This window comes from Xyrauchen texanus, chromosome 18 (genome assembly GCF_025860055.1).
Source record: "Xyrauchen texanus isolate HMW12.3.18 chromosome 18, RBS_HiC_50CHRs, whole genome shotgun sequence".
In the NCBI taxonomy this organism is placed as follows: Eukaryota; Metazoa; Chordata; class Actinopteri; order Cypriniformes; family Catostomidae; genus Xyrauchen; species Xyrauchen texanus.
The window spans coordinates 12,215,508-12,232,585 of record NC_068293.1 but is presented as its reverse complement, the minus strand read 5'-3'; the positions used below and the strand labels follow the sequence as shown (position 1 = coordinate 12,232,585).

General features: G+C 35.1%; 1 protein-coding gene across 1 annotated transcript in view; it reads left to right on the top strand.

Annotated features, from left to right (window-relative positions):
- Positions 1 to 9,328, top strand: part of LOC127658576 (NALCN channel auxiliary factor 1) — a 181,018-nt gene extending 171,690 nt beyond the window's left edge. The window contains exons 2-3 of the mRNA XM_052147942.1: positions 5,105 to 5,276; positions 8,142 to 9,328. Coding sequence (XP_052003902.1) covers positions 5,105 to 5,276; positions 8,142 to 8,419 — 450 coding nt within the window. The 3' untranslated portion in view covers positions 8,420 to 9,328. The remainder of the gene's footprint in view (positions 1 to 5,104; positions 5,277 to 8,141) is intronic.
- The last annotated feature ends 7,750 nt before the right edge of the window (positions 9,329 to 17,078 follow it).

Here is a 17,078-nt window from a genome sequence, read left to right as displayed (position 1 = left end):
GCAGGAATTAATGCAGGATTAATGAGTAGTACTACATTAAAACTTTAGTTACTACTATTAACTAATATGGAAACATAATTAATCAATCAGTAAGAAATAGTGAACTGATGACTGAGGTAGCTCACTGTTAGGTAATCAATAATTACTGAATTTTATTTTCCTTATTGAAAACCATAACTATGGTTCTCAAACTAACTTTGTCTTATTTAAAATAACTACTAATTAATTACTAATCAAAACATTAACATGTGTCTAAAATAGGGATGCACCGATACCACTTTTTCTCTTCCGATCTGTTTCCGATATCGGAAATCTCAGTATCCATAGCCGATACCGATCCCAATACAATACCAGTGTTGTTGTTTTTTTTTTTTTTTTGCATAATCACTTTAGAATATCTTTACTATTTTTGTGTGGAAATAATTGGGTGTGCTCTTTAATATGTAAAGAAACACAAACCTCTAACAACACATTATTTCAATATAAATGTATTGCTTATTAAGAAACACTTTATTATTAACTAGTATACTGGATATTGTAGCAGCAAATTTAACAGAAATTCCAGTATAACTGTCCAGGTATCGGATCGGTGCATCCCTAGTATAAAATGTGAATGATTATTTTTTTATTGTGAACATGATTATGAAATGCTCCTTCAGAGAAACGTGCACCTTACATGTGTCCTTTGCTGGAATTAACTGATGAACAGTAGAGCTCACTAAATCATGGCTACAGTGTCTGCTAGAGTATTATTGTCAGCTTACAGATGTATATACCCAACATGTGTATTCCTTGGGATATCACTTCCACATAAATATGAAGGAATTACTAATTATTTTAAAGGGAGGGTTATGGTAACACATTATTAATTAATGAATAAACACTTGACTATACACAAATCATTTTTGATTCATAGATACTGTTAAATCTTATAAGAAGTGTTTAATTTTAAGTAAAGTGCATATTTCTTTTTCTTCTGAGTAACAATGGATCCAATGAAAAGTGGCTGGTCCATCAAACTTATAATCCAATCAGGGTTCGCAATATTCAATGTTCAAGCTGAAACTGACAAAAGTTCAAATTTCAAAGATTTTTTTTTTTGCTCCACCCTCCCATCGATCTGCCTGCACACTGTAAACTTCAACAAACATTCTGTTCTGTTTATAACGAACATGGCAAAGGAGAAAACATGTCAAATTAATATGATAAAAACTGTTCTGTATTTACAGAATGGGCTGTCTAGAGCGGAAGTACACATGTGGAATCGGCCTCATGCTGCACGCCGGTTTTCTCTCATTTTTCTTATTGAAGTCTTGTGGAGATCTACACATTTGTCCTTTAGACATATCATTTTATTATTTTACTTTATGTTAAGAGATAAGACTTTTAAAACATGTAGTAACAAGCAGTTTTTTAATGTCTGTGAATGTTTGTTAACTATCTGTTTGATTAAATGAATAAAATGTAGATACAAACAATTGAGTATTCATTACTAACTGACAAGTAACACCTCAGTTACTATTAATAGTATATATTGTGTTGTCACATTAGAATAATGGTTCAGATAACCTTTAACTACCAAGGAAGGAAATAGTAAGATCTCATAAATTAATAATGCGTTACCATGATCATCACTTTAAATAATGGTCCAGATCATTAGTGATTCCTTCATACTTATGTGGTAATGCTTGACTAATTACGTATGGGTTACCAGAATTATTTAAAAAAGACCTTCAGCAATATGAAACATGCAGAAGTTAATACAATTTTAATGAACAGAAGATATTCATAATATTGGTCTACTGGGTTTTTCCATGGTTAGTTATTACATTATGAAATTTGGTCCCCATCAATCCTGAATATGTGGTTACATCCTTGACTGTGATACTCTACCAGACACTGTAACCTTGATTTAGAAACCTGTTACATTCATAAATTAATTCCCACAAAGATCTCATGTACAATAAATACTCAATAAAAACATAATCATTCACATTTTAGACACACGTTAATGTTTTGATTAGTAATTAATTAGTAGTTATTTTAAATTAACCATAGTTAGTTAATAGTTCTCAATGAGGCAAATCAAATTCAGTAATTATTGATTAACAAACAGTGAACTACCTCAGTCATCAGTTCACTATTACTTACTGATTAGTTAATTGTGGTTCCATATTAGTTAATAGTAATAACTAAAGTGTTAATGTAGTACTACTCATTTGTCCTGCATTAATTCCTGCATAGTTACCTATTAATGACGGAACATTATTATAAAGTGTTGTAAATAATTAGGTCATATTACCTAATGCATTAACAAATGTTAATGAATGGAACCTTTTTGTAAGGTGTAACCATTTGAATCTTGATTCCAGTAAGCTGAAATAACATAATTCACATTGATAGATAGGCTATAGATATCTATAGCATCTTGACAGAGTCATAATCAATGTTGGGGATAACGCATTACAAGTAACGTGCTTTGTAATCAGATTAATTTTTTTTTGAGTAACGAGTAAAGTAACACATTATTTTAATTTTTATTTTAGACCATAATATTGGAGTTACTTTTTAAATAAAGTAATGTGCTGCTTTTGTACACCTCTACTTTCCCTGTATTGCGAGAAATCAGGAGTAAAGGTATGCAAACTTTGGGGAGGAGACGTAGTGTACGACGGACATTGTAGTTCTATAGACTGTGAGGCCAGAGACTATTTAGCAGACATGGGTCACTTTTATTTAAATTAATGGGAATTTAAATGCCCAACCAAGGAGCTCTAGCACCTAACAATCAATGGATATACAAAAGAAATCCTGCCTTACATGTAAAAGATCCAATCATCTTTTAGATGCATCGCTTCTCAATCAACTCACTAACGTGCATGCGGTTTAGCTATACAAGCCATTACAATCTTGTGCTTTATCGTAATATGAGGTCAACATTCGGTTGACTGAAACCCGATTTATTGAACTGTTAATACACTGCATTAAAAAAATCTCCCTATAAAAAAAATAAAATAAAATCAGCTCCCCATAACTCAGTGAATGGGATGAAAACAGCTGACTCTGGATCAGTGGCTCCGTGCAACGTTCTACATCGATTGTGTATGTAGAGAAAATGTTGTCTATGATGAAAATAAAATGTTTCTAAAAAGATTCTACATTTTTGTTTTATAATTAACACGTAGTTTAATTCACTCTCTCTCTCCCCCCCTCCCCCCTCTCTCTCTCTCGCTCTCTCATGTATCTTTTTGTAATACCTTCTCAGTTGAAAATGAGCCATAATAGCTTATTTGGCACATTTACAGAATTTTTTATGAATGTGGACTGTCCCAGTAGATTTGAGAACTAGTGAATTAAGGAAACTGTTTTCAGACCAGCTTTCATGGCACAATATCATCATTTCTAGTGATCTAGAACTAATTCGGATTAATTTATTTATTTTTAGTGTCACAATTTTATTCTGTCCACTAACCTCAAACTGAATGAACAGGATTGTTGGATTTCATAGGCAGTGAAGGATACATATAAATAATTATAATAAAACAATGTTATTACATGTTAATAATATTATTTTCTAAATATTATTGTTTATTAAATATATATTAAAACTAACCAAATGAAGGCATGAAAGCTTAGTAGATAAGATGTTATGTTTCCATTTGATTCAGACTTGTCTTCCCACCCACATAGACTGCCTGCTAAGATATCACTTTTCAGATTTAACAGCCATTGGCGTTGCATATTTTGTCAAATATTTTGTCTCTGTTGCCACCATGTGGCTGAAATAGTAAGTACAATCCTTCCCTCCTCTTTCCTGCTTTCCTGCAGAGGGATTATAAAACTAGTCTTCCACAACATGTTACAGGGTGAAATACTTGCTCAATTCACTGACTTATGCAGCCAAACTGCTCTGTGTTACAACTCCCCATAACTGAGAGAATGGGAGGAGAAAAGCTGATTCTGGATCAGTGGCTCCAAGCAAGGTTTTACATCGATTGTGTATGCAGAGAAAATGTCATAGTTTCTAAAAAGATTCAACATTTTTGTTTTATAATAAACAAGTAGTTTGATTCATGAAATAAACCATTTTTATGACATTTGGATAGCATTATAAACTATTCCATTCAAGTTGTATCAACATGCACCATTGAAGTTGTATACGATCAACCAGTGACGTCTGTACACTCTGTGGATCAACTCAAAATAAGGTGACTTGAGTGAAAATAATTATTTTATTATCAGACACATTCCTTGAACATGTTAGGCTGGCATTGCCCACTGAACTTTATCCTGACTTTTGAAAAACATCTTAAATTGACTGTGACATTGTCGATGGGCACAGCACATGATGACATATATGATGCAGGTTCAAGTGTTGGACTTCTTTATGTAAGAAGTGGTTATTCTTCATTATTCATATTGGCTGCCATGTTGATGGAAAAACAAATCATGCATATTCATGTTATTGATTCTTTATTATAAATATGTCGTGAAGGCCTGATTCTAAATATCTGTTTGTTTACTATGTTGTTTTGACATGAGTGTTGTACAGTAGCATGACCTGTAATGTCTCTTGTATGCAATGCATGTCTTATTTGTATGGAATACATACTGTAGCATAGCAGAAGAGAGAGTGGCTGTGAGGAAAGAGTAATGCAAAAATAACGCAAAATGATCGTAATGCTTAACTTTCCATAAAAATGAACTTTTTAATTAATTAAATTTTTTTTTAAGGAGTAACACAATATTTTAACGAGTTACTTTTAAAAATAACATTACCCAACACTGGTCATAATAGTTGCAGACTTGTTTTATAAATAATGGATAGGTTTGTGTATGGAAAATTTGTTGGATAGAAACATTGAATCTGGTGCACACCCAATATACCAAAATGCAAAATGATACTACAGAGAAAGATTCTTGACTTTCGAAGGGACACCAATAAAGTGATGATGGGCTACCTGGGAGGAGGCTGTAAGATTGCCAAAATTCTTGGTGGGAGGGATTAGATGACGACTGTTACCAAGGTACAGATGATGTAATAATATGCAACATACACCCAGACTCTCAAGTACTAACAACTCTTCCTCATTTCTGTGTGCAGACTGTCTACAAACACTGGCTCTGTGCCCAGTTCTTCCACACCACACAGATGCACTGCAGCAACAGGATCCCCTGCAGGAAGTACTGCCTGGAAGTCCAACAGAGGTGCCCCTTCATATTGCCTGACAATGATGAGCTCATCTACGGAGGAAGCCCCAGTTTTATATGCACAGGTGGGCACTTAAACCATTTCTTATAAAGAAATACATTGCCTGTTTCTTCTTCGCTGTGAATTAATGATTGATTGTGTATGGAAAAAAGGCTATAAAAAAACAATAATTTTAGTCTAGATAATAGTCTTGAATGTACATGCTTCATGTATTGCCATTTGAATGTTCATATCTGTATTTTCTCTCGATTTAAGCATTCCCCATCCTTCTCTCTCTCTCTCTCTCTCTCTCTCTCTCTCTCTCTCTCTCTCTCTCTCTCTCTCTCTCTCTCTCTCTCTCTCAGGTATCTTTTTGTAATACCTGCTCAGTTGAGCTGGTTTCAGACCAGCTTTCATGGCATAGTATCATCATTTCTAGTGATCTAGAACTAATTCGGATTAATAATTTTATTTTTAGTGACACCATTTTTATTCTGTCCACTAACCTCCAAAATGAATGAACAGGATTGTTGGATTTCATAGGCAGTGAAGGATACTTAATAATAATAATAATAATAATAATTAAAAATAATAATAACAATGTTATCACATGTTAATAATACAATTTATTAAATATTATTGTTTATTAAATATATTTTAAAACTTCCTGCTAAGATATCACTTTTCAGATTTAACAGCCATTGGCATTGCGTATTTTGTCAAATAATTTGTCTCCGTTGCCACCATGTGGCTGAAATAGTAAGTACAATCCTTCCCTCCTCTTTCCTGCTTTACACTGGATAAATAAGTGTGATCATAACCTATTTGCACAATATTTGAGTCGACTCAAGAATAACAAACATTTTATATTTGAATTATCCCCCATTTGATTTGAATAAATATGCCGATCATGGGTTTGAATCCAGAGGGCATGAAATAGGCTTTCACTCTTCTGAATGTTGAGAACTATAGAGCTGCTGTACTCTGATGCACTGAATGCTGTTTCTCAGGATATGCTCTTCTCCTAATCCCAGCGGATGTGTGCTGAGTGGTGAATATGAATGAGTGCTATGGCCTCCCATTGGCTTGCAGGCTTGAGCTATAATGAGACACACTGATGATAAATGGGGAATTTAGAGCAGAAGCACATGGACCGGCTGAGTGGTCAGACTGTAATTACATGCCCTTTAATCGCTTTAAGTATCCCCACTTAACACAGACTCGTCTCACAGTGCCAAACTTTGCACCACTCATCCACATACCCCTGCCTCATCATCACCACATGACCTTAAACAACTGTCATGGATTTATGTGTGGCAAGGTCAAGTGGAAAAGTGGATAATGCTTTAAAGGAATAGTTAGCCCAAAAATGAAATTCCTGTAAAACTCGAAAGACGTTAATGAACTAATGTATTTATTTACTGTTCTTCTTTTTTTTCCTGCTGGAAACAAATATTGAAATTAAGTAATGTAATCACGCATCACAATGACATTTGAGAATAAGCACGGCTGTCAAGATCCAAGGACCATAAAACCCCATAATAGTATAGTAAAAGTAGACATGCTAAATTTAAAGTCTTTTGAAGCCATATAAAATAGCTTTTTGTGAGAAACAGACCATTTACTGTCAATGCAATGAAACCAAGGTTGACAAATCTAAAGCCACCATTTTAATTTGAGTTATATGAACTACTTTATTTTGTTTTATTTTGTTTTGTTTTGTTTTGTTTTGTTTTGTTTTGTTTTGTTTTGTTTTGTTTTATTTTGTATTGTTTTGTTTTATTTTGTTTTGTTTTATTTTGTTTTGTTTTGTTTTTTGTTGACAGCCTAGCCACTATTATCGTTGTCACAATACCAAAATGTTAGTAGTCAATACCAGTACCAGTGAAACTGTACAAATCTCTATACCAATTTTAATAAGTAACGTGCTATTGAACACACTACTGTAGCATGTTAAAAAAGGTAAATAAAAACAAGTGTTTCTCAATTAAGTAAACTAAGAATTAGTCATAAAAAAACAAAGAAATAAATTAAGAACTTTGAGTGGTTTTCATTTTAATACAGTAGTGAGTGTTTTTTGTTGTTGTTGTTTTTAAATATTGTTGTTTGATTCATCTTAACAATATAATAGGCAGCCACTGCAAGGTCTAATGCACAGATCCGATATTTTGACACGTGTTTAATGTGTTTACATTATTACCATGTCTGACGCCAATTTTGACCACAAAACACATTTTACCGTTCATGCTTGCAACTGATTGACTGTGTTTACTGTGAGGTTCGAGCGCTCATCTGATCGCTTCTCAGTTTCTCCGGTCAAGCATGACAATCAACACCATTTCAGAGTAAAAGGAGTAACAGAGCCCGCACTCACAAAAGCGTCTGAGCATTTCAAAGCATGTGTGAGTCATACAGTATATATATATATATATATATATTCACCCCATGTCGTATAAACCTGTATGCTTTCATTTATTAAATAAACAAAAGCATACAGGTTTTAAATGACATGGGGTGAATAAATGTAACACTTTAGAGGTAAAACTTTACAATAAGGTTCAATTTGTTAACAGTAACTAATGCATTAGTTATCATTAACAAACAATATATAATATAATTTTTACAGTTAAATAAGTAAATACATTTTTGTTAATGTTAATTAATAAAAATACAATTGTAAATTATTTGTTCATGTTAATTCATAATGCATTAACTAATGTTAACACATACAACTTTTGAAAATGTATTAGTAAATGTTGAAATTAACATCATTCATTGTTAGTTCTTGATAACTAATGTAACAAATGAAACCTTTTTGTAAAGTTTTACTGAATAATTAATGACAGAACATACATTTTTGTTTGAATGTATTCGTTGAGCACAAAGATCATTTACCAGTTCCTGTGACATCTTCTGTGATGGTTATAACATGTGTCTTTTGCTGTCCCAGGGCTCCAGGAGGACACCCCCTCAGAGGCAGAGACAGAGTGCTGTGACGTTCGATGGGACAGCCGGACGGACAACAGCTCCAAAGGAACTCTCAAAAGAACTCACCCCTCGTGTCAGCACGGGACATCGCTGACCTCGGCAGCAGCCTCTAGACTGTGCAACAGTAGACTCAAACTCTGCCTGCTGGTCCTCGTCCTCCTGCATACTGTTGCCACACTCACAGCATCCCACAATACCACTGGATTCAACCTCACCTCCAGCTCCTCTAACGAGGAATAATGGAATAGCCACTCAGCAAAGCGGTTGCAGTTCCGAGCCCAGTGACACGATGGACCGTGGGCAGCTGTAATGCTTTCTGGGACCCCTAGTAAAGTTCAGGTGGAGACTGTGGACATGCAATCATCCAAGCAAACAAAATGAACTGAAAAAGCTTAATGAACACTGGATACATTTAATCAAGCAACAAGAACAAGGGACAACACCGTAGCCTTTGTTGAAAGAGGCTTCTTGGGCGGAGTTCTCTCGCACCATGTTTTTTACACTGTGTCTATGGTTTGGATTTCTGTTGCACTAGATGACTACAGGATCTAAATCAAGTTTCCTTTCCTTTCATTTGGGTCTTTGTGCAGGAAGGATTGGGATGAGATGTACAGTATCAAAGTGTGTGTTTGTATGTGTATGTGGGCGATTGGATGAGTGTGTGTGCATGTGTGCCTGCTTATGTGTGTCCACTTTGATGTTCTTGTTTCTATTTGTAATCATAAACTCTCTGGACGCTGCTCTATTCATTATGAGGGTTTCTATTGCAGTTTATATACATGTTTGAAATGACAAATCTGCCTAGACCAATAAGAAGATACCCAAATCAAGTCCAGGTTCAAATTGCAGATTCTCCCATTAAGATTCTGTAACCTTATCAAGGTAGCTTGACATATTTGTTGCTGATATGATGTCATTTCATGTTAGGCAAGGTCAGTACCTTTGGGGGTCTAGGTGTTTTTAGAAGGGCTTGCACGACTACTCATATATACTGGTCGATAAGTCATTCAGAAACATAGTCAACTAGTTAGTGTACACTCACTATTACAGATCAATGCAGCTTGCATTGTCATAAACTGTGTAAAACAGACATATACTACTCACTTATAGTTTTATGCTCACACAAAATCATGTTACTACCTACATTTAAGCTAAATTATTTTAACGTAGCTTGTTATACATATGGCAACAACGAGCTCTAGAGGCTCTAAAACAACAATTCATTTTATTTCATTTTTACACAGATTATGAGTAAAATGGCAGATTATAAATTCATAAAAACTTAAAAGTGCATTCAGTAAATTTTTTGCCCATTAAAACAGTTTTACTCCTAAATAAATTAATGGAAATTTAAAAAAATATGTATAAAATCATGAGCACTCACATGAGATGAGGACTGTAGTCATATCAGTAACCTTATAAACGCTGTTTTATTCAATATGGGGCATGGGCGCCCTCATGGGTGCTGCCATTTTACAATCACATGACCAGCTGAATCCTACTTACTTAATCTCAGTAACCCTCTTGTTATTGGACACATTCATTGTTTGATTAAATGAATCATGGCTGATTGTGAATAGACAATTTCAACAATGGCATCTGCCATTGAAAACTGTTGTGTTTGAATGATGCTGCAGCCACACAACTTGGTGTCACTGTAAGTCCAAGATGACATGATCAAAAGGTTACTGAGTGCACCTTTAATTTTCATCCAGTTTCTTACAAAATGCTATTTTATAATATAAAAAATCCAACATTTTACTATTGTGCATGAATTGTAAGGTGATACATTTAAACGTTTGCATTACATAACCAACTACATTTACAAGCTAGTTCAAGTGTGATGAAATTGCACAATAGCTCAACCGATTTCCCACCATTGCCCTTGTGATGCAAAGGAGCGGGGTACAAGTCTTGAAAAGCATGCAAGTCAGCACATGAGCTGAAAGTCTCACACATGCAGAAAGAAAAATCTTAGACATTTTTGTAATGCGTCTTAGTCTGAACGTTGTTTTTTTGTAATTTGTTGTGCGCTACTGGTTGTTTCATAATACAAATATGGGACGTCCCGGCTAAAACAAGACAGTTGTAAACCCTAGCTGCAACAAGTATTGCATATGCCACCCTTCTTGCTTTTTAAGCCTTTGTCTATGATGAATGTGTTCATATTTGAATACTACCATCATGAAAAACATCCATTGCTAAACTCACGCATTTTGAACAATCGCAAGTTTGCATCATTACTATGACAACTAGTGTGGACGTGCTAGTGTAATCAGTCATGCTCGACCCACTCCGAGCGGGTTTCGAACCGGCATCAGCCGACATGGGAGGTGGGTACGCTAACAAGGAGGCTAAAGGCTACAGCCCCTATTGTCAGTCACTAGTGCGCCTCTTGAGGCAAGGGGAGTGAGGTTTACACGCACTGCACAGCTATCATGTACCAGCTGGACCCATTACACTCACCCCCCTAAACCTGACTCCCATCCGGGTCACGGCACCACTGTAACGGGTCCTGCTTGACCTGCTTCGAGTGGTATTCAAGCCTGCATGGGAGGCAGGTGCACTAATGAGGAGGATAAAGGCTACAGCCTATAATGTGAGTCGCTAGTGCGACAGCTCGCTCCCGTTACACTAGGAAAATCAATTGCAGTGTGAACAGAAAAATCCGATCTGTCCATATATAACCTGAAGTTTGAACAGTCAGTCTAAAAAAAACTGATTTGAGAAAAAATCTTTTTTTTCTTGCTGTGTGAACAAAGCCATAGAAGCACCATAAATGTGGTGACATAGTTGCTTACACAATCACGTTTTCATCTCACATTTGCTTTTTTATGACATTATCTTTAAGGTTTAGGGTACGGAGGTAGGTTTTGTTGATTTACAACTCATTACCTTAAAAACCTAATCAGTTTAGGAAAAAAGTTTACTTGCTTTTAGCACCACACAGTGGACGCTTCACCTCAAAACTGCCCCAATTCATGGAACCGCGCAATGTCTTTTAGCAAAAATGTCGACATAGTCATATAATTGTCATAAGATGACTATGTCGACATTTCTGTCAGCTTCTTGATGACACTTGAATTCTTTGCAAGAATTTTGGCTTGTATGTGAACACTTTAAAGGTCTGCAGAGCATGATGTGCATTCCGCAAAGCTTCCCGGGATAATTTTCACTTTCACGTCATTCCAAATATGTGGAATCCTTTGCAAAAACACTGGGATACAATTTGTGGATAGAGGTTTTTCATCCTGTTGTCACCATATAGAACATGACTAGTTGATACAGACCCAATGTGTCAACTAGTAGCAGAACTAATCGACTAGTCGAGCAGTCGTTGCAACCCCTATAGTGAGGAGCATTATGTCAGTCTGCAATTGGCTGAAGTGCTTGAAACTGAACAGGTCTTTATCAAGTGAAATCCCAAGAATATTGAATGGAATCCAGAGTCCTTTTCTATTTGTCCTCTCAACCTACAAAGGAGCAACAAAAAGTCCACAAATCTGTTTTTCTGCCCTTAGAAGTATATATTATATTAAGATATTATATAGTCTTTATCCTATATTCTGTGATTGCATGTTATATCCAGAGTTTAGACTTGACTGCTAAATTTTTCAAGATTTATTGGATTTATTTTTAAAAAAAAAATAAAACCAAAGGATCTGAATTCTATGTGTTTTTAGCACAATGCATTAAAAGAACCATCCAAATTGCTATTTTGCAGCATGAGCCCAGCCAATAAGAGCTTATAAGACAAAATGCACCAAACACAGAGAGGATCCATCATACACAATTGTTTCTCCAAAATACTATGTTCCTTATTACAGTAAAGGGCTTACTCATCATGTACACACACACACATATTCAAACACCCCTGCAACGTTTGCATGTAGAAATGAATGTGGCATGAACAACTCAGTGAAAACTACATTAATGTGTTATAAACCTTAAGATAGTAATGGTTTATAAAAGAACGAGAAGATGTGTGGCTTAATCACACTGCTCCAGAAGGAACAAGGCCCATCTCAGGTGGCTGGGCCAAAGATATTTGGTTGTTTGAAAATGAGCTAGAGTGGCAATGTCAAGGGCTGATATATTATTTGAGTTTTTTCTACATTTATGCTCCAATGAGGATGTGTCATTGTGACACACACAAAAAAAAAGCCTTGTTTGAGTGTGCAAGAGTTTGACTAAGTTCAGCCTCAGTGTGAACCTGTAAAATGTCATCATCATGCTTGTGTTTTCATGGTGTAAGATTCATTAAACATCACAAAGCTACACCGGCCAATACATGCAAACATACATGCAGACAGCTTTCGAGCTAAGTATGATAACTAAAAAATAAAAAGGTATTATTATAAGTCTTATTTATGTCTTTAAACAAACAAAAGTAATAAAAATGGGACCTACGCTAGTACACACTTGCATTACCCCAGTTCCCTTACAAGTCCCTCACTTTTCATAAAATGTACTTTTACTTCCTTTACCACCTTCAACTTTGCCACAAAATCAAGCTGCCCCATAAAAAGGAGTATTCTGAGAAAAGTATTAGCTCATTTCTTCCTAATATTCTCATCTGTTCTTCACATATGCCATGAGACTCTAAATACTGATAAACTTAAGCAAATTTAAAACCCTTTTTTATTTCTCTCTGAAACTATTTGCATTTGGGGGGCATTTGACTTGGCTGACCAAATACGGTGAGAAAATCTCACTTCTATTTATTTATTTATTTTAAATGTATTAGTTAATTTAATTTAAATATTTTCCAAATAAATTCATTTACTTGGATCAACATTAATTATCGGCCATTAAGGGTCTTAGACTAGAGTTTTATCAAATGTTAAACTAACCATTAAACATTTGTAATTAAGATGTAATAATTACTTTTTAATATCCTCGCCATTACAGCTTTAATTCAGTAATTGATTCTGGCCTTTAAATCATTGCATCGCTCCTCTCTAAAACAAAAAGTATTTTCATTAATACGTTTAATGAAAAAAATAAACCATGACCGAAAAAGCTTGACCACATGTTATGTACAAAAACAATAGGACAGTCCAGATGTATAGGACACTCCAGTGAGCAGGTATTGGCTTTAGTATGATGAGGACTTCACTAATAAATAATTAGAATGAAACCACAGAGGAAGAAGACCCCCTAAAATCTTATTAGTTATAAGCCAGGACATTCGGCTGAGACCACCTGCTCTGGAACAGCAGATAGATCAGAAATGATTCTCTCTGTTCAGCTCCAAACAAAACTAATACAATCTGTCCTAACAAGAGCAAGACGTAAGAAGGAGAGGAGAGGAAAACGTAATAAGGTAAATTTAGAAATACTGTAGGTGAGTTTAGGACTAAAGTTCACACACAGTTGACGACTCTCCTCAATAGAGGGGTTTATTAAGCTGTGGTCGGCGGAGGAAAATATAGTTTTTAGGGCTGTCAAACTAAGTGTGTAATTAGTTAAGTATGCTTAACACATTTATTGTATAACAAGTCGCATTCAAACAAATTATCGAAAACACTTGCACATATTTTGATTACTTTCTCTTTGGATTGCAACAAAAATCATTATATAAATCATATTGTATAAATAATATCACAATAACTGTTATTGCACAGTATGAATGGGTTTTTATACTTTAAATAAACAGCTGCCTTTATTGTTTAGGAAGAGGGTCCCTTGCAAGGGAATGGTCATTTGTAGGGGTCCTTGGCATTAAAAAGTACAATATCTTGCCACTTTTATTAATTTGCTAAGAAGTTCTGGATGCTTATTACAGCCAAATAAACACATATGTACACATTAATACATACATCTATGTGCTCCTTACTTGCAAATAATTTGTATATTCATTGTGATGCTTTACAAGTCATAAAGAGTTAGCGTTATGTCTGTTTCACCCTCAATAATGTTGCTATAATCATCATTTTGGCACCTTAGTAGACGCAAACATTTTTCAAATGATACCATTCCCAACATCATCCTAAATGGAGACCTGTGTCATGCCACTGATTTCCTTGTCACCTTTGTAACATGTTTTTCTGTGTTTGTGGGGGTCCAGTCACCAAACAGTATGTCTCAGTGACCAATCAGACTGAATGTCACAGATGCCTGCTAATGTTGCTCAACACCACCAAACCTAATATGAGATGTATTTTATGCTTGCACACGTTTTATGGCCATTTCCACGTGCAGATCCAGTTGTGTATTTAGTATTCCACACAGTGTAATCCACTTAGCAAGCAGAAATACTTTCTTTTTCTCTTTCTGAATCCTGTGGACCTATGCAGCCCTTGACCTCAGTTGTTTTTTCTGTTGTAAATACGTTACGAGAATGCTAAAACAATGTGTGTCTCTTTGATTTGGAGGTTTCCTTGTGTTTTGAGTTGGTGTCCTTTTTTTAATCCTCTTTTGTAAATGTCAGAGATCACTGGTTGGTTTGTGCTGAGATCTATACTGAGAGTGGAGTGCTTTAATCATAAGAACTGTCCTCTTAGTTCCAACCTCAGCACTTGAAGTCAATGATGATGATGATGATCATGTGTATGTGCAAAGCAATGACTTTAAGGGGGGTAAAAAAAGATAAAGAGGTTTAAAGGCATATAGAGATAACATTATGGCTATGAAAAAATATTATTATTCTACTGATATATTGTAATATTATAGATGATTTAGTTCAGTAACCTATTTAATTTTTTTACAAACAACTTTGATGAAATAATTTATAAAACAATCTCACAAGTTATGATCTTTTCGAAGGTATGATTATACTGATAAAATGATTAAAGTTGTGTTCTGATGAAATAAGAAATAGCTGTTAATTTGTGTCTGCGTGGTCTTTATATGTCGGAGTGTGTGGTGGATCTGATTAGTGACATTTATTGGCCAGAGTCAAAAGTTGATGCCACAACCTCACTGTCTTTCATGGCTCTATGTGAAATCAAATCAAACTATGCCAGCAGATTGCATTGTAGGTTATACAGTAACAGGGGAAACAAGTCTCATTAAACAAAATACACAATAATTACATTATAATAACTGTATTATAAAACTATATTAATTATTTTACCAAATCTGACTTTACCCCCTGAAAATACAGGTAAAGTGGAGCATGTTATAATAATGTTTTTAATGTTAACTTAAGGTTATTAATAATAACTAAAGATCTCCTCTACCATATGTAGAGGACAAACAGATATCAAATACATAAACATAAAGGAAAAGTTCACCCCAAAACTAGAATTCTCTCATCATTTACTCATCCAAATGCCAATTCTTCTGAACTCAAATAAAGATTTTTATTTTTTTTTTATTTTTTTATTTTTTTTTTTTTATAGGCAGATTATCTCATGTCTTTTGGTCTTTTGGTCTATTCATTGCAAGTAAATGGTGGCCAAAACGTTGGAGCTCCTAAAGCTTCATAAAGGCAGCATAAAAATAATCAACACAACTGCAGTGGTGAAATCTTATGATAGGTGGGAAACAGGTCAATATTTAAATCCTTTTTTACATTAAATCTCCACTTTAACCAGCTGTCCAGCACATTTACAAGAGGTCTTCTTCTTTTTTGGGGGGCAATTCGCATTCTTAGACAGACATCACAGTCTTAAAAAACATCATTCATCTGTAATAGATATAATGAACATGTGTTTGGGATTACTTTAGTAAACCTTTGTTAGTCAACAACACTCACCGCTGCATCCACAGATGTAAGTTAAGGCATTACTATGCAAAGCAGAAGCCCTACATTAACAATGTCCACAAGCACCGCCGACTTCTCTGGGCTCAGTCTCATCTTAGATGGAAAGTAGTACAGTGGAACCATGTTTTTTTGGTCTGACGAGTCCACATTTCCAAAAAAATTTTTTTTAAAAACAGCTGTCTGTTATCTGTGCCAAAGAGGAAAAGGATCATCCAAGCTGTTATCAGCATCAGGTCCAAAAGCCAGTGTCTGTATGGACCAGGGGTGTGTCAGTGCCCATGGCATGGTAACATCTGTGAGGGCACCATGAATGCAGACAGATATGTAAAAATTTTGGACCAGCATGTACTGCCATCCAGCACATCTTTTCCAGGGATGTCCCAGCATTTTCAGCAGGACAACTTCAAACTGCATACTGGCCAAATAAGCAGAGAGTGCAGGTGCTAAATTGGCCTGCCTGCTGTTATGACCATCTCCGATTGAGAATTTGTGGTACATTATGAAGTGCACAATACAGCAATGAAGACCCTGTACAACTGTGCAGCTGAAGACCTACATAATGGATGAATGGGGGAAAATTCCACTTTTTAAACAACAAACTTGTGTCTTCAGTGCCCAAATGCTTAATAAGTGTTATTAGAAGAAATTGTGATGTTTCACAGTGGTAAACACTCGACTGTCCCAACTTTTTGGAGTGTGTTGTAATCATCTGGTTTGAAATTACTTACATAAAAAACAATGAAATTCACAAGGTAAAACATCATATTGTGTGTAGTTGTAGTGCTTTCAATAGAGCAAAGGGTGAATATAATTTACAAATCACTCCTTTTTATTTTTATTGTAATTTTACATACTGTCCCACTTTTTTGGAATTGGGGTTGTATCTAGCTACAGTATACAGGTTTAGAGGTCAGACCTGATCAACTGGAATTTCACAGTGGGTGTTGACTAAGGCTCTTGAACACATAAGCCACATAACAAAGAAAAGTTTCCAAAGAGACAAAAGCCATCAGTAATATCAGTTGACACAGAAATTGATCTTGCAAGTTATGCCTGTTATTGAGCATATCCCTTTGTGCAGATAATTGCACAAAAAAAACTAGACAGTAGCAAGACGTTTTTATACAGTCTCTCAGTCTTTTGATTAAAATATATTAATTGCTCAAAAATTTGTCTCTTAAGTCTCAC